Raw genomic sequence first — 18,381 nt, forward strand, 5'->3', positions numbered from 1 at the left:
TAAAAACCCTCAAGAGAACAACAGAAATCACCCAATCTGAGCAACAAGAAAAGAACCGGGGCACGGCAGACTATAACAAAAATTCTAACTTCTCTGTCATCTGAGTCCCTGAAGCAAAGGATAAAGAGGATAGAGTTGAAAAAGGATTCACATAAAAAATGGCTAAAAACTTTCTAAATTTCTCCAAAGACATAAGCCTACAGAGTCAAGAAGCCAAAAAAAAACACTGAACAAGATAAACCCAAAGAAACCCATACCAAGACATATAGTCAAACTTCTGAAAACTAAAGACAAAGAACAAGTCTTAAAAGTAGTCAGAGAGCAAGGACAGACTGACCTACAGAGCAAAACCAATTTGAATGATAACAGATTACTCATATGGAAGTATGAAGCAGGAGGAAGCAGTGCATTTTTCAAGCACTGAAAGAAACGAACTGCCTATAAGAATTCCATATCTAAGGGAAAAATGCCCTTCAGAAATGAGGGGAAAACCAGGACATTTTCCTACGAAAGAAAACTAAGCACTAAAACTAAAACTGTCAACAGCGGACCTACCCTAAAAGAATGCCTCAAGGACATGCCCTCGCTAGCTATAAAATGATAAAAATAGAAATCTTGGAAAACCAGGAAGAAAGAAAGAACAACAGAAAGAATGAAAGTATGACATTCTCTTTTTCTTTTGGGGGTGGGGATTAGGTTGGTTGGTTTGTTTGTTTTTAATGGAGGTGCTGGGGATTGAACGTGAGACCTCGTGCATGCTAAGCACATGCTCCACCACTGAGCTACACCCTGCCCCCAAAGTATGATATTCTCTTGAGTTTTCTAATTTATATTTGATGGTTGAAGCAAAAGTTTAACACTGTCTACTATGGTCTCAATGTATGTAGAAGGAATACTTAAAACAATTATAAATGGCGGAAGTAAACATATTATAAAGACAAGTAGGTGTCTAAGTAGGTGTCTACACTTCACTTGAACTGACAAAATGTTGATAACGATAGACCATGATAAGTTAGCTATAACCTTGAGTAACCTAGAACAAAACAAACAAAAACAAAACAAAACAAACAAAACAAAAAAGAAACTTAGAGCAACCACTAAAAAAAACCTATACAAAGAAATGTGCTCAAAAACACTATTTATCTCCAAACATCAAGATTATACTGATGGGGAGCAGGTTAGCTGTTGCCAGGAGCAGGGATATAATGGAGAGGAAGTGGTCCCATGAGCCTAAAAGTCAGCACCAGAGAGATCTTGAGGTGACGAAATAGTTCTGTACCTTGACTGCAGCACATCACGTGGGTCTCCACACATAATAAAGTGACGTCAGACTCTGTACTCATCATTGTGACAATGCTAGTTTTCTGGTTTCATATCAAACTCTAGTTATGTAAGATGTAACCATTGGGAGAAACTGGGAAAAGTGTATATGGGACCTCTCTCCACTATTTTTGTTAATTGCTGTACATGTACAATTATTTTAAAATAAAAAGTTTGTTTTTTTTTTTTTTTAATTCTAAGTGCAAAGTCAGACAAGAGACGCTAAATCAGAGCTAAGTGGCTTTGGGTGGGTGGGAGTGATAGCTCAGTGGTAGAGCACGTGTTCAATCCCCAGTATCTCCATTAAAAAAAAAAAAAAAAGAAAAAAGAACTAACTGGCTAGAAAAAAATAAATAAATAAAGATCTTAAGGTCAAAAAAATTTTGTGGCAAGTAGTTAACTCCTCTGGCAACATATGTGTAAAAGTTCATAGATACAGTATGGATGTTAATGACACTGGCCAATGTACCTAGAAAACAATAATTTTGTACTCTGTACGAACTCCGTCAATTAGAATGTGCCTTTGCAAATGCCCTTTTGGTTCCTCTGCAGTCTCGTCAGTCTCTACTCAATACCTTGTATCAGTCGGGACAGGCTAGGTTATGTTGCTGGTTATTTCACTGGCCCAAAGCTACAAATCCTCCTCTCTGGTTCATGGTGCAAGACGCAGTGCGTTGGCTGGCGCCATCCTTCCCAAGCATCTTGCTGAGGGAGCACGTGATGGAACCACAGTGATCTCTGGGGCTGCTAGTCATTGTGACAGAGGGAAAGAGGGAAATAAGTCACTCACAGCTGTGGCTCCCGGCAAACCTCGTCTGGACTCAGTCTGTAAGCAGCGTCACCACGTCCACCACCAAGCCCCGTTTCCTCCCTCGGTTAACTTCACCCTGAGCTTGGTTCTGTGCCAATTACTGTTGCTGGGGAAACAGAATAAGCAGGGTCCATCCTTGGTTGTGTGGTTGACATCACTCCCAACCAAACCTTAAAATTTAGATGACGAAGGAATGTTCCCAAAATAAAGTCAACATACTCTTACCATAAAGAAGGGGAGATTCTTCTGGGGAGTAAATAATAGATGTTCACTACATGGTGGAATATTGCATTACAGAGGAACATCTCTGCCAATAGAATGAGAGGCCATTTAGACCTGTAGCAAAGAATGATTTGCGTGTTTCCCAGCATAGGCATCACTGGCCGGTACATAGCAGGTGACCAATGACTCTTTGTTGAAGGGCTAACCGAAACAGGGAAGGAAGATGGAAGAGAGGGAGGAAGGAAGGGAGGGAAGGAGGCTGAGAGGAGGGAGAGATAAAAATAAAAGAAAGGGCAAATTGATAATGATTCATGATTAATTAGACAGAATTGCAATCTTTAATTTTTCTTTTTTCATTTTTATGTCTAATTTTATAAAACAAAAGAAACATCAAAACAATGTTGATAGAAAACAGAAAATGTAACAAAAATACAATATGTTAAAAAATATTTCATTTGCAATTAACCCACTAAAACATAAAAAATTTGTTACATAATATGTTTACAGTAACAATGATCAAGTTACTATTCATCTAGAAAAAAACGTGACTTAGATAAACAAATAAATAAAGCATCCTGTTTGCGGAAGGGAATACTTTGAATATTTTACCCCTTAGATTTTGCATTCAACAGTTGCTCTAATATCACAAATATAATTAAAATAAGTACCATAGTTAATAATTCAAATACACATTTTTTAGAACTGGTAACACCGGCTAGAAGAGGGGAAAAGAGGTCAATTCCTTCCATTCTTTTCTGCTTACGGGGGTCAACAAGGATTCTGTGGTTTGCAGGTAAGACCCTGGATGGACACACAGCCCCAGGGAGCACTCAGAACGGAGGGAGGCCGGGCCACTCCCAGTGCACGGGGGCCCCCTTGGGTGTGCACGTGGAACGTGGGTCATATCCTCGCTTCTCGTTTTTCCCTCCTGAGTAAGGAGACTGAAGAAGGCAAGGACTTAGGTGTACCTTCCCAGACACCACTCAGGGAATCCTTCCGTGTTTACATCCTTGAAGCCTCAGCTACCACGTTTAAGACAGAATCCAAACTCTGGCACCGTGACTGAGTGTTGTTTTTATAGCTGTGATTTGTTACTGCGGGGGCCACAGAGCAAAATATTTATGCAACGAGTCTTGTTCATGGCTTTTGTGTTGGAAGGAATGTGCACTTACTGCTCAAAGTGATGGCGCAGGGAATTAGAACGTATTTTAAACAGACATTTTGCTGTACATTTTCATAGAGGCAAACACATGCCCTAGTGTGTTTTAAAGGGCAAGCCCCAAAGGGACTATTTTAAATTAGAGATCGTTTTTATCTGGGATGGGTAAAGCATGTTTTGATGGCTGTGGATTTAACACCAGTGTGCTGTTACGATGTGACTGGTGTAGAAACCAACTTTGCACATGGCGCCCAGCGCCTACTTCCATCCCCTATGTTCTCAGAGCTGCGGTTACGGCTCACTCTGTGGATACATGTCATGATTCCTCAAGCAAATTGCGAAGATAGTTTGCATTTCCTAAACTATTTTCTGAATGTCCATCAGACCGCACACGAATTTTATTGGCCAGCATTTCTTTCCCTCCCCATCCAAGGGGACCTCACTTAGACGGATTGTCCCAGAGACCCATCCAGTCTGCATTCCCTCCCTGCAGACTGCAACTGAGAGCCATGTGAGCAGCAGGTGTGGGTCCATCCCCGTCTGGGCGGACGACTGGAGGGGTATCTGTCTGCATCTGCGTTGGTGGGCGCTGTGCAGGGGAACCCAGATGCAGCCCTCAGGACTGAGACTCCTGATACACGGCAGGAAAGGCTCAGCCCCTGGGCCTCACTCAGGACAACTGGGAAGGGCACCCCAGGGCCAGGGCTCCCAGGAAGTTTGTTTGAGGCTTTTACTCCCTGAACATCAGAGCTGGAGTCCCCTTCTCGGTCCAACTCTGCTGCCTTCTGACCCTTGGAGTTGTTGGTCCACCTGCCAATAAACTACGTCTGGATGAATGTATATATGTTTTTGTAGGAGTTTTATCAAGAATTGTTTAGCATTTTGGAAACCATTTGGGAACATTGCTCTCAATATGCCCATAACCATAAAACATCCTTTTCTGTCTGCATATGCAACTGGCACTAGCACAGTGATTCTAATCATAGGAGCAAATATTAGACTCCATTATATTTCATAGAGGCTTAGAATCTGAACATTTACATGTTACATATATTAATTTATTATGCATTTATTTCCTTGTATTTCTGCTTTATATGTTTGACCATTGCATTGATTTTTTTAAAAAAATATTATTCCTGTAGTTAGATTTATTATCTCTGCCTTATTTCAGGAATGTAAAGAGAATATTATAAAGTATTCACATTAGAAAAGAGTCACTGTATCTACTGAAATGGAGATATGGTAATGTTGGGGGAGAAGAAGATTTTTAAAACAAGAGAAAGGTATGCAGAGAAGCTATAATAAGAAAAAATTCTGAAACCCAGAGGACTTTTAAAATTCATTTGGCCACAAAATCTGACTTGAACTTAGCTTAATAGGGAGAAACACATAAGCTGAGCAGACATCAGGCTATTTGTAGAATTTATTTATTTATTACGTACATCTTCATCCGTTCTGCTAAATTTTAAAGTGCTGGAGTCTGGGGTGTTGCCCCAGATAATAATATCCAGAGTATGTCCCACTATTTTGCCTTCCAAAAATCTGAAATAGTCTGCATTCCAAAACACAGGGACTCCTGGTCGTTCGGAGAAGAGATTGTCTAAGTGGTGAAGGTGTCGCTGGTAGCGCCCAAGCCCTCTTGGGTAGGGTTACTGAGAAGATGTAATCCTGAATTTAATCACAACTTGATGCTTTAATTAGACAACATTTAGAGTAACTGGTATTTTGAACGAAGCTACTTAACAGCTGCCCAGAACGGAACATATTTAAAAGCTATAATCACAGATCCAGCTACACTGTCAGGTATCTTAAGATCATAAATTAGAAAGGGATATTTTCCATCGGCAAGACGGGGGGACCAATCCCCCGTGAAAGTGCATTCAGAACATAGCTTCCTGTGGGAAACGCAGGTTTCAGAGCTGAAACCTCTTTCACAGAGGCTCTTACTTGCTTCCAGACTTTTCTTAAGGGAAATGAAGCAATCCCGTGACTCACTGAGGTATAAAGGAGGAAAGGAAATTCTCCTAGAAATACAATATTTTCAATTTCACTCCCTCTGGTCATGTCTAATAGTGAACTGCTCTAATGGAAAAAAATGTATCCGTTTCTCCTAATTAGAAAGTGTCCCTCGCCATGGTATTGCACTGAGAAACAGGAATTAAAAAAAAAAAAAAATCAAAGGAGTCCAAAACTTGAAACACTTCTCTTTTAGGTCTTAGACTGTGCTTGCAGGATTTCAGATAAGATGTAAACATGACACAGGAAAGAATGAGATACAGTGGGAGAAAACAACACAAAAGATGCCAAAGAGACAAACTTGGGTGCACAGTGCACTCTACACACCTGGTCTAATCTGTGTGTGTGACCCAAGGCACACTTGAGTTCCTTAAGATGAAACACAGATTCTGGAAGGTTTTGTCAAGGAAACGTTAAATGTGGATGCTTTAGAGAATTAAACGTATTTACTCTGGGTTTCTCAGTTTTTTATTTTGTTAACAGCTTTTCTGAGGTGTCACTGATATACGAAAAACTAGCATATATTTAACGTCTACACTTTGCTGGGGTGGAACCTGTGCATGCACCCTTGAAACCATGGCCACAATTAAGGTGATAAACACACCCATCAGCTCCAGAACTTTCCTCTTGCCTCTCCCCCACCACCCCTGCTTTTTTTTTAAAACATGCATGTTTCAGAGCATTACATTTATTTACCCCGGGTAAACTCTCAGGATATTCTCAGTTATGTTCACATTTTTAATGTATTTATTCCATTTAGTCAACCAGTCAAGGACACATATTCATTCAGTATCCATTAAATGTCAGACGCAGTTCCAAAATGATTACACATATGTTCAGGCTGGGTGTCTGTGTTTGTGTGTGTGTGTGTGTGTGTGTGTGTGTCTGGTCTGTTTTATGAATGGAACATTAATAACCACACATGGTCATAAAGCTTCTTTTCTTCCTCAGGGCTGCTTGTGCAAAACACTGAGGTAGTTTTTTTATTTTTTATCTTTGGCATTAAAACCACAACAACTTGTGAGTGCAAAGGTGCAAGGATTTTGGAGGGGACGTTTTTATAGCCAGGGCCTGTTTCTCGTGGTGGTTGAAACTCTTTTTCTCCTCATTCTCTTTGAGGTTGACAATTCTTCACTGTCAAGCTACGATAGACCTTTTAAGTTTAAGCCGTGTGTCTTTGGTATTAGGGGCCAGATTAGGTTTAGCTGCTGCTCCAAGAGCTACACAAATACACAGTTAATTCCTTCCACGACTTAGAAGGGGAAGACAGCATCTCCAATAAACTTTAGGGAAAATGCAAGTCGTTTTGCTCCCGTATTAATGGCAGGAATCTAACAACAACTCCATGATAAAGGTGATCCAAGTCACCAGATAATTTAATCGACTTGAGTTCATTAAATTAATAATAAAACTCGTCAAGCTAAACAGAGAGCAAAACCAGCCTGGCAATTGGTCCCCTACTTAAATTAAAGCATTTTCTAAGAAACAAAAGAGACAATTTTGTATTGGGGTTAACAATCTGCATACGAGAGACATATGGATTATTAAACATTTATTTAAAAAAATTAACTTCCAATGTAGATGGAATCTTTGTGTAATAAAGATGCCCCAAAGAGATCAAGCAACTTCATTTTATTGCTTCCTTGATATTGCCCCGATAGTGGGCACAATTTAAGCTGTAGGAAAAGGTGTCTCTATCCATGAATAACAGAGATTGGGCTGAAGAAAAATCAGTAAAACAAGAGATAACGTCCTCTCCAAAAACACTACCTGCCTTATTTGCACCATTGTCACTACCAAGAAACCACGCTCGTGTGTTTTGCTATAATTTGTTCACAGTGGGTTTATAATCCAACCACCATCACATTTACCATAGAAATCAATTCATCAGTAGATTCAAAGGTGCTCACCTAATAACAAAAAGTTATAAATGCAATTTTAACTGAAGGAGAAGATCTAACTAAGTGATGGTATATCCATGCATTGGAATATGATGAAACCGTTGAATTCAATGATGAAATTTTAATATCATGGGGAAAATGTTCATCATACAATATGAAGAGCAAAAAAAGAGGGGGAAGTTGTTAACATTATGAGACCAAATTTATAAGAGGTAATGGAAAATAATTATGGCAAAAGTTAAGGTGAGGAAAAATATTTCCTTCATAAAATGTAATCAAGGCTTCTGAAATTTGCATTCGGAGGTAGGTTTTATCAAGGGAGACCCTTCTTGGAGTTGACACATATGCTTCAAATGTTGAAAAATTAAATATCCCATGTACATTTTATGTTGGACTGGTTTTGAAGGATGTGTGTGCATTTTCTGAAACAAATACAAAACCAAACTCTAACTTGTAAAACATCCCTTATCAGGGACACAACTTACTAGGAAGTTAGAACCCTCTGGGGTCATGCTCAGGCAAGAATCCTTTCCCTATTTTATCCTATTCTAAATCTGGACTATGTTGCCTGAGCCATATGGTTTTCTTCTGAGCACATGGTGAGGGCTGCTTTCTTAAGGTTTTGGAGGCTGGGAGGGGTAATGTGAAAATTAGGTGGTCGCGATGTTGGAGGTGATCTCGGAATGGACCAGAGGTTAATGTGCTTAAGCTTTTGTTGTACGCCCTGTCATCTCCCCAATAATTTCACCAAAGAAGGTTCTGTTTTCTTTCCTAGTAATTATCACTGACATGCATCTGGCAACTTAATCCATGAGAATCTTCCTGTAGTCCTGGAAGGCAACTTCACCTTGCACTGAAGCATCCTCGAACTTTAAATTTTTAGTGTAGTTCGGCTGTGAGCCAGATTCCCACGGGCTTTCACTGGTGCTAAATACCAGTTAACAACTGCAGTACTGTTCCAAGAGATGGTCTCTGAGTGAAACAGCCTGCCTCTCCTGCATGGCCACCTCCAACAGAGCAGGTCTACGGCGTACTTTAACTGAGAGTCAGGTTCAGTTCCGCAGAAACTAAGAAATTTAAACACCATCACCGCATTGTTTTCCAGCTTCCTCTGTGACGTCACGGATCCCTAAACTTTTGTGAGTCAAGTCCTCTGACAATGTTGGAAAAGTGTATGCGTGTTTACAAACTGTCCATGTACCACCTCCTGAAGTTCACAGGGAATTTCAAGTGCGTTCATGGACCTCAGTCTAAGAGCTCTTTTGTCTAAGCCTTAACATAGATAAACAGATTTTTTGTAGTAGACTCTTGGAATAGGAACTCATGGAAATTGAGAACTATGCTGATTTTCTGAGAAGATTCTATAGTTGAGTCCTGTTTTCCCACTGGTTGGCACTGAAATTTCAGATGCATGTCTAAATACTTCTTTTTACCAAAAGATATAATAAAGTGATGCTCAGATACAAGCATCCTGGAAAACAGTAACTTTCCAATATTACATCATCAGTAAACAACACATTCTGAAACTAAAAAGCCTGTTGAGAGGCAGGGTGAGGACGTGTATCTTCAGGGAGAAGTTCTCCATGGATATGTTGTAACAAAAGTTGAATTTGTTCATTCTTCACCTTTATAGTTCCTAGATCTACCTCCAAGTACATCTGGTTTGGGGGAGGGGAGAGCTCAGTGGTAGAGCACATGCTTAGCATGTACAAGGTCCTGGGTTCAAACCCCAGTACCGCCATTAAAAATAATAGAAAACAAAAACAGATAAAAATTTAAAACAAACACACATCTGGATAAGATACCTTTCACAGGTACTGGAAGGGATCTCTGGCCAGTGATCTGGCGACACTGTTAAATGGCTTGCAACTGGAGGCAGCAGGAGATTGATAAGAATGCTTCAAAAAGTACAGGGATCTCTTAGAAAGAAGAAAAGAAGAAGAAGAGAATCTTTTTAATTGTTACAAAGGTAAAAACCTGAACTGATGGGTGGAAGTTATAGGGAAATGTTTTCTGAAGTGTCCAGAGGAATCCTGACCCAGTGAGTAGGGTCTTCCCTCTCTGTGAAGGTTTTCAAATGGAGTTGTCAGTGTAAGTGCTGGGAGAAATCTCAGAGATCATCTAGCTGAAACTACTCACAGATCTAAATATGAAGGAAAGAAGTAGAAGTTTCTAACAGTCAGGTTTTGTTTTAAAACTGGCTCTTGTACTGAAGACTTGATGACCTCAAAGGACGGTTTTAACTGAATGATCTTTCACATTCATCAACTGGAGAAATTAACATACAGATCTTCGCTCCGGGAACCAATTTTATAGTCAACTTGTTAAGTAAACAAAAAGGAAACTTAGTGGGTTTTTTATGGGGAGTGGATAGGTTTCTGAGAAATATCAGAAATTTGCACCTATGATAGAATCAGGACACTATCTAGGTACTTAACTGTGGGTTACATGTGATCAAACTGATTAAATCATCTCATTGACCAACTGGAACCATGAGAGGTCTTACGAAAGTAATCTGAATTTTGACTTTTCAGTTTACTTATTCAAAATTCATTGAACAATTATTGGGTATGAGATCTTAGGCTGAGGTTATTGATGAATTTACTCCTGTGGGATGACTGAAGGCTGCCTGTGAAACTTGAGGAGGAGTGAGGCTGGGCTGGAAGGTTTGAGCCATTCCTCATCAGAGCATCTAAGTGTCTTTGAGCCAAGACTGTATCAGCTGTAACCACAGGGTGACGAGTGGGCTCACTGAGGACTTCACACATCTCATCATTTCTGATAGAGACAGCAGCAGCCTGGGGTTGGAGGGAACAGGGCTTTGTGACTTGTTTTGATTCCAGGATTGGGCTGGGCACCCACGGTCTAGGTGTTCCTAAACAGACACTGGGCAATACCTTGGATAGAGTTCAAGACTGAAAAATGAAGCTTGCTTTACGGAGATAAGAACACAGATTGTGTTTATTCATAGGCTAATTGTAAAAGCAGATGCATATGGATGCAAAATAGTTGCCTTGTCCCATGAAGAGAAACCAAATATGAGCCTTGTAATTTTCTTCAAGCGTTTTTACATGTCTGTGTGTGACGTTGAGTAATTATTCAGTCACATCACACTCTCACTTCCTGACTCAATCTCCAGCTGCAAAACTTAAGAGAAACTTTACACAAAAGTAATCATTGCAAAGTATTTAAGTGTCTTTGGATAAAAATCTGTTTAAAAACAAATCACTCTAATTGATTACCATGCCACTTAAGACTGAAACAAGATGTATGTCTTGTTGATAACAATTTGTATGCCTTTATTCCACAATGATGACACAATGTATTGTCAAAGCACATAAGTCTACGCAATACAGGAAGATTTTGATTTAGCAAATCCTGTACATTAAGTTATCAAAACATATGATGGTAATCAAAATTCACTGGTTGAACTGTCATGTCTTCTAGAAGACTTCTAAAGATATTTAGGATATGATTAGTCAATATAAGTCTCCTCATTTGATACTTTTTGCTTCTGGTTAGTTTCTTCTCACGGTGGTTGAGGACAGTATCCCCTTAAGCTCCAGGGTTTCCATGAGCTGAGTTGGAGGAAGCACTTCCTGCTTGCTCCCTCCTACTTCTGCTCAAATTCTGGCAAATCACATATTCAGATCACAGCTTTAGGATGAAAACAAGGCACTGCTTTCTTTCCTTGTAATTGACTTCTTTCCAGAGATACACAACCTACAGGTGCTGATGTCTGAATGCTCACTGAAATGGAGACTGCCAGGCTGGAAATCTGGCCATTTGTACTCTCTTTAAACAAATTAGCATCTGCATTAGGAGGTATTAAATATAGGACACTAGGAATATATCTTACTGTCTGGATTTTGGAGGGATTGATGCTCAAAATTTATCTATTGCTTACTATTATTGAATATATGAACATTTTAGTTGTGTCAAGTTATTATATACAAAAGATATTTTATATACCTCTCTCTCTCATCTGGGATGTCATTGGAGTTACTTGTCTATCAGTAAATCCCGCAAGTACTTTTCAAATAACTGTATTAAAACTGATTGTTTTTTCCCCTAGGAGTTCTTTTGGTTAACAGGAAGCTCAAATCACATTTAGTGGGTTGTCATGAATTTGGCTTATATTGGAGGTATCACTTAAGGAAGTGATACTAAGCTCTTTAAAAAGAATTAAATTTTGTACTCCTTTGTAAGATATGTACTTATTAAACGGATTTAAGACCATTACAGAATGTATAATAGTTTTGTTTTTTCCTAAACATGAGACAAAAAAACACTTGTACAAAATTATTTTAAATTTAGGTTAGAAAATTATTGTTTGTCTACCTGAGTTCTGTGGAAAGCCTTGTAACAAACGAGGTTAGGGTAAGATCTCAGTTTTCTCGACAAATGGGCAAAACATCCACCACCTACCTGGTACTGAGCAGTAGTAATACTTTTGATAAATGTGTAACAAAAGGTAAACACAGAATTCAAAAACTATTATAGGGTCACACATAGTATTTAGTTTATAAGTATAAAATGGGAATAGCTTATTTCAGTTGCAAAAATAAGTATGTAAGCAAAAATTAAATTATTGTTAGAATCATAACAATTTATGGTATTAAAATATTTTCTAACACCAGGATAATAACAGCAAAGGGGAGTGGAACCTCAGAAAATTCCAACAAAGGGCTAATTTGCTAACAGCATCCAATGAAAGAGACGTAATCTATGCTACATTAATGACAGTTTTAGAGTGAAAGAGTAGCTTCTGGTGAGGCTTAGGATAATCCCCATTCCAACTTCCCTTTCCAGATATGGTACTGAAATAAACGTCTAAGCATCCTCACGGATACGGCTAACTTTAAAGAGCAGCGGTCAGAGAAGGTGCCATTATCCTCTCTCTATTGTGCGTGAAGGGAGAGGGGCAATGATTTCTGGGGAGTCAGATGAAACATGCAAACTGGAGAGTGAGGACCCATGCCCTCGCATGAAAGTACAGCCTCAAGGTCTTTACACTGAGTCATGAATAAGACCTGAAATCCATCTCCCTTCCCCACTCCATGAAGAACGCATGCATGCTTCCGCCAGAGTGAATCCCACCAAGAGAGATTTTGTAAGAGGGATGAGCAGAATTCTCTCACCAAAGGTTACACATTACTCCAAGTCCCCTTGACCTCCTGCCTCCACAAGAAACAGAAAATTAAATTGAATGTAAGTCTAATCCTCAAACTGTAGTTCCATTTGGCAAACAAGTTTTTGAAAAGTAATAATGGAATCAAGAATTCATCCTTCCCACATAGAGTAAACAATAGTCTGGCCATAAACTATGCATTATGTAAATGATCAGAAAAAAAATTTAAAGGCATGGAAATTATGCAAATAACTTCATAAAAACAAAAAGGAGGGAGGAATGAAGGAAGCAGAGAAGAGAGTGAAGTTTGGAAACAAAAATAACTGAAAGAACAGAAGAAAATTTCCCAAAGTGCTTCAAGTTATAAAAGTTTATTAAAATACAAACATGAGACATTTTTGTAAAATGGTTTTTAATGTTTTGTATTACTTATATGTTTATTAAAACACAAAATAAATAAACAACAGTGATGATAGTACTTAAGAGGTGGGCTGTATGTCCAAGTGCTTATTTCCTCTTCTTAATAACAAAACAATAGACACTGACTGAAATAGAATCCAGTGCTTAGCAAATGATTCTGTGCTTTTAATGTTTTCAGCATCATTTTTTTTCACAACTTTAGTGGGAATGTTTAGAAGGGCTATCTCTTAGGTTGATAAAACATTTTCAAAGTACATTTTTTTCTGTTCCATTTCAATTTTTTTGTTGTTCAAAAGTTCCAAGTGAAGGTATATATGAAAGTTTCACTAAAATATCTTAAAGGAAATAATATGTATTGGTCACCACTGTCAGTTAATGCTGCATAACAAACATCCTCAAGCTGCCAGCAGCTTACAACAAGAACCATCCATTTTTCAGCCAAGAGCTTGGGGGTTGCCTGGACTCCACAGGACGTGACCCCATGGCAGGGACTGGGTTCAGATCTGTGGCAGGAGTCTTCTGGGACCTATGTTTCTCTGGACCATTTTTTTCTCCTGGTGATGACAGCAAAGAGACCAGACCCACCTGTGCCAGCATACGGCAATTGTCAAGGCACTTTCATCCTGCTGGTTAGACCAAGATGAGGCAAAGACCAACTTCAAATGAGAAAACATCCCCCAACCACCATTAAGCCATGGCAAAGGTGTAGACATTAACTGTCACTACCAGGGACCAATGTGAGCCTGGGAATTCCATCACACTGCCCACTCATTTATCTATGCACCGACACTACCAGAGAGTGGACAGAGATGGTGTGGACTAGGTGACTGCATTTTAGATAATTTCTTTTATTTTATTCCTTTTTTTTTTTTTCAGGAGGAGGGGCTTTGTTTCTTAAATACTGTAGTATATGAATGAAAAAAATTCTGGAGTTCTAATTAAAAAGAAATGACTACATGGAGGTATAATTCAAATACAAAAATATTCACCCTTTTGAAGTGTATACTTCAGGAGGTGTAGCATATTCAAACAACTATGACCACTATCTAATTTAAGAATATTGTCATCACTCCAAAGAGAAAACCTGTTAGTAGTCACTGCCCATTTACCCCTTCCACCAGCTGCGGGAAGAACACTAGTCTACTTCCTTCCTTGATAGATTTGTCAGTCCTTAACATTTCACATAAGTGGAATTATCCATTCTGTGGCCTTTTGGGAATAGCTTCTTCTACCAAGCATGTTTTCCAGGTTCACCCATGCTGTTTGTATCAGTACTTCATTTAAATTTATTGCTTACAAATACTCCACTTGTATGGGTAGACCACATTTTATTTGTCCATTTATTAGTTGATGGGCCTTTGGGTGGTTTCTATTTTTGACTATTATGAAAACTGTTATGAACTTTCATGTGCAGGATTTTCAACTTTCTTAACTACATGCCTAGGAGTGGAATTACTGATTTGCGTATTAACTCTGGGTTTAACATTTTGAAGAACTGAGTAACTGTCTTCCAAAATGGCCACAAAATTTTACAATCAGACCAGCAATGTATGGGGTTCCAATTTCTCCACATCCTCACCATTGTTTGCCTTTTTGATTCTAGCCATTCCAGGGGGAGTAAAGTGATTATCTCAGGATTTTAATTTGTGTTTCCCTAGTGACTAATAATACTGACTACCTTTTCATGAGCTTTTTGGCCATCTGTGTATTTTTTTTTTCTTTTGGAAATGTGTAATCAAGCCCTTTGCTCACTTTTCAATTGAATTACTTACCTTTTTACTGTTGAGCTGTAAGAGTTCTTTACATACTCTAAATAGACGGTCTTCAGAATATGAATTGCAAAATTTTCTCGCATTATGCGGTTTGTCTTTTCATTTTCTTTTTGGTGTCCAATGAAGTACACAAGTTTTTTTTTTTTAATTTTTAGAATGTCCAGTCTATCTATTTTTCTTTTTGCCATGTGTGCTTTCGGTGTCATAGCTGGGAGATGACCACTTGATCTAAGGCCATCAGAGTTTTCTCCTTTCTAAGAGTTTCAGTTTTATCAATTGTATTTTAGATCTTTGATCCATTTTGAATTAATTTCTGTGTATGGTGTGAGGTAAGGGTCCAGATTTATTCTTCTGCATGTGGATAACTTGTGGTCCCAGCAACATTTGGTGAAAAGAATACTCTCTCACCATTGGATTGTCTTGGCTCCCTTGTCAAAATCAATTGACCATAATCGTAAGGGTTTATTTCTGGACTCTCAATTCTCTCTGCATGCGTAAACTTATTAGCCTTACCACACTGTTTCTATGGCTTTGCAGTAAGTTTCAAAACTGAGAAGTGGCAGGCAAGGTCAAAGGCAAGGCTCAGGCACTGAAGACACCTGCCTATACACCTGCCTGTCTAGTGATCTGCATCTGAAACTGCTGCACCCACCTTGAGGTGTCCTGGGTACAGCGTGTGGGTTCATATTCGAGACGGACCTGCGCTCACCTCACCTAGTCTCAGCCCTTGTTAATGAAGACATGAGTGGAAGGCGACAGGGTTCTCCCCCAGTCTCACACTGCCATACGATCTATCACCAAGCATTTCATTCATCACACACAACTCCAAGTCGCTGCCATTTAATTTAACCAAAAAGTCAGCATCAAGATGATGGAGAAAAACAAAACTACTGCTCAAAAGCCCTGAAGCCAAGAGACAGCAAAGTTTTAATGAAAGGGCTCACTTTTCTGCCTATTTTTTGAATTGATAAAGTTTTTTCTCACAATAAATTTTTTTTTGCGTAATAATTTTTTTGTGTGTAATAAAAATAATTTTGTGTAATAAAAATCTTGGTAACACAAAACTTTGTCACTTTTATTTTCTTGGAGTTTAAGAGACAGATTTTGCAAACACACACTCAGTTTCTCCCTAGAATAGCTGCATTCTTTTATTTGGTGATTCAATCCATTTTTAATTCAAATAGTCACCGCATAACCTAGGCAACAATATTAAGCATTTTACAAGCAAAGTATTTAACTGATTTTCCTCTCAGTTGCTGGTGAGTACAATAAGCAAACTGGTTAAAGGATATACTTCTGTACATAAAAATATCCATGTATTTATACAAGTGTATGGAACTGAGTTTAAAGATAATCTAACCAGAACGTCACAATAAATAGCACGTGTTCCTACAGGACAGCAAATCGCTTTGTCAGGAAGCTGTCACGTCTCTTTTTTCAAGGTGCTTTACGATCTTCTGAGCTAGGCTCACGTTTCCCAAAATAAGGGTTAGGGATTATTAATGCCTGGATTTAGACACCTGTTCCCATGTGCTGCTTCTTACTGGCGCCTCCAATGATCCAAGTGAATGATAGGCTAATTTATTTATTTTCAAACAGTCTTGGCAACTTACCAAATTCTATCCATTCCCCGCTCCAGTATTTTAAAATGCAAATTAATCTAAGCTCTAGCACCATACAAGAATGAAATACATGTATTTTTTTTTTTTTGTCAGAGCAACAATATTTTATATCATCTTTGTCCCTCTGGCTATAACAATTCTGTTTAGAAAAATTTACCAAGCTAAAAATAGTTGATCTAGGTTGTCATAAAAAAAAAAAGAATATTAAATACCTTTGGTAAAAATAGATATATTTAACAAGATTAGAAAAGCAAACAGTTATAATGTCAAAAGGAGAATATAAAAATGTACACAATGAAACAAATAAACCGACTTATAAAGTGAAAATAAGGCCACTCTTCTGAAAGCTGTCTCTTCCTGGCCATGAATGTAGTTCTCTGCTTCTAAGTGGTAGAAACTGTAATAAGAAATGTGGAAACTCCAGTCTTTCTTATCAGGGTGACAGAAGCTTAATTCATGGCAACAGAGTTCCTTTTTAAAACCCACACTGGCGGGACATAGAACACTCTGGCTTATATATGTGAATAGAAGAAGAAAATCCCAGATTTCCGTCGTTTTAGGCCCAGAGCTCAGAATTGGAGAGTTAAGCGAGGTGACAGCATCAGGTGCTCGGGGCCACGCGTTTCTCCTGTGCTGACGTGAACGCCAGCCGCCTGGAGACCAGGGAGCACGTGGGGACGGGCCACTGGCCAGCGGCCGACAGCCCTGCATCCTTTTCCACGCCTGGACCGCTCCTCCCAGCATCCGAGCATCCCCTGCAAAGAGCGGGTGCCAGAGCCCTGACGCCGCGGGCCGCCTCCTCCCTTGGATCGCCTGTAGGCCCCGCAGATGGAAGGGCCCTGGAGAAGCACCGGGCAGGGGGCCGGAGGCCGGTGCGGGCCCTGTCCCCCGAGGCAGCCCCAGCCCGCGCTGGCTGGACTGCGGGGCCGTTATCCTCCCGCGTTCCCTCGGCACACGCAGTCACACTCCTCGTGGTGCTCCAGGGCCACGTCGGTCAGGGACTTGTGCAAACCCCGGACACCCGTCTTGGGTCTCAGCTGAAGGACCTGAAAGGGAACAAGGCCACCACCTTAAAGTCAACCCACGCCTGTGACGTCTGATCCCAGGGACGAAGACGATCTCCTGGCACAGAACCTCGGGGCCCCAGCAGCCACTCAGCACATCTTAATTTTTCCCTAGAGCATTGGGAACACGTTCCCCCACCCCTCAAGGAATTCATAAACGCTCGCCATCATTTCCTGAAAAAGAAGACCCTGTAATACCAATCATTTGGAAGGAGGCTGCTAGGAGTCACCAACAGACCGTACGTCCAAAGACCCGCCAGCCCTCTTTACTTTCCACATCCGATCGCACTAGGGAGAATGTCACCCTGGTTAGGGAGTTTGGAACCACTGCCGCACCCTTCACACGATTCATTTCCCCATTTGTTGGTTTCTTTCACTCATTCATTTCTTCACACTTGGAACAGATACCCATCTTTGCAGCAACGCACCGAGTCCCGCGCTGCTGTAGGAGGAAACACGACCCCTCCGCAGCTGAGTCTGCTCAATTAGGCCGCCCATTAATTTTCTTGGCCACCGTCCAAGTCCGCTATGAACTCGATGAGACGGATTAGATGTACTTCACAGACATCAGCCTCCGTCACAACTAACACTCGGCAGCTGGGTCCTACCGGGCGGAGATGGCTTGGCATTAATACCAAGCATGCCTCAATTAAAGAAGTTATTTGCACTTTGAATGGCTGAGATATTTCTTTTTTAACAAAAAAGTATACCAAAATTAACAGTGATACAAAACATTCCCCTTTAATGCTGAGACAAAAGGACGGAGCTATGGATTATCTGACGTATTTGATAAGAACCAACTACTACTCAACGTGCATTGCCTAGAAATGATGTGTGTTTGCATTATGAACAAAGCTCAGAGTGTAGAATGGTAAGAGACTGTCTAGCTTCTATGCTCTCTGGGTCTGACACACATAACTTCATAGAGCCACTTCTGAAAGAT

At 39.9% G+C, this 18,381-nt stretch overlaps 1 protein-coding gene across 3 annotated transcripts in view; it reads right to left on the bottom strand.

Annotated features, from left to right (window-relative positions):
• Nucleotides 1-12,902: 12,902 nt before the first annotated feature.
• The window catches only part of PDGFC (platelet derived growth factor C), a 188,596-nt gene continuing 183,117 nt past the window's right edge, over nt 12,903-18,381 (bottom strand). For all 3 annotated transcript variants that reach the window (XM_031463718.2, XM_010994277.3, XM_031463721.2), the window contains one exon: nt 12,903-17,420. In XM_031463718.2, coding sequence (XP_031319578.1) covers nt 17,304-17,420 — 117 coding nt within the window. In that variant the 3' untranslated portion in view covers nt 12,903-17,303. The remainder of the gene's footprint in view (nt 17,421-18,381) is intronic.

The sequence above is a fragment of the Camelus dromedarius genome, chromosome 1 (assembly GCF_036321535.1).
Source record: "Camelus dromedarius isolate mCamDro1 chromosome 1, mCamDro1.pat, whole genome shotgun sequence".
NCBI classification, from domain to species: domain Eukaryota; kingdom Metazoa; phylum Chordata; class Mammalia; order Artiodactyla; family Camelidae; genus Camelus; species Camelus dromedarius.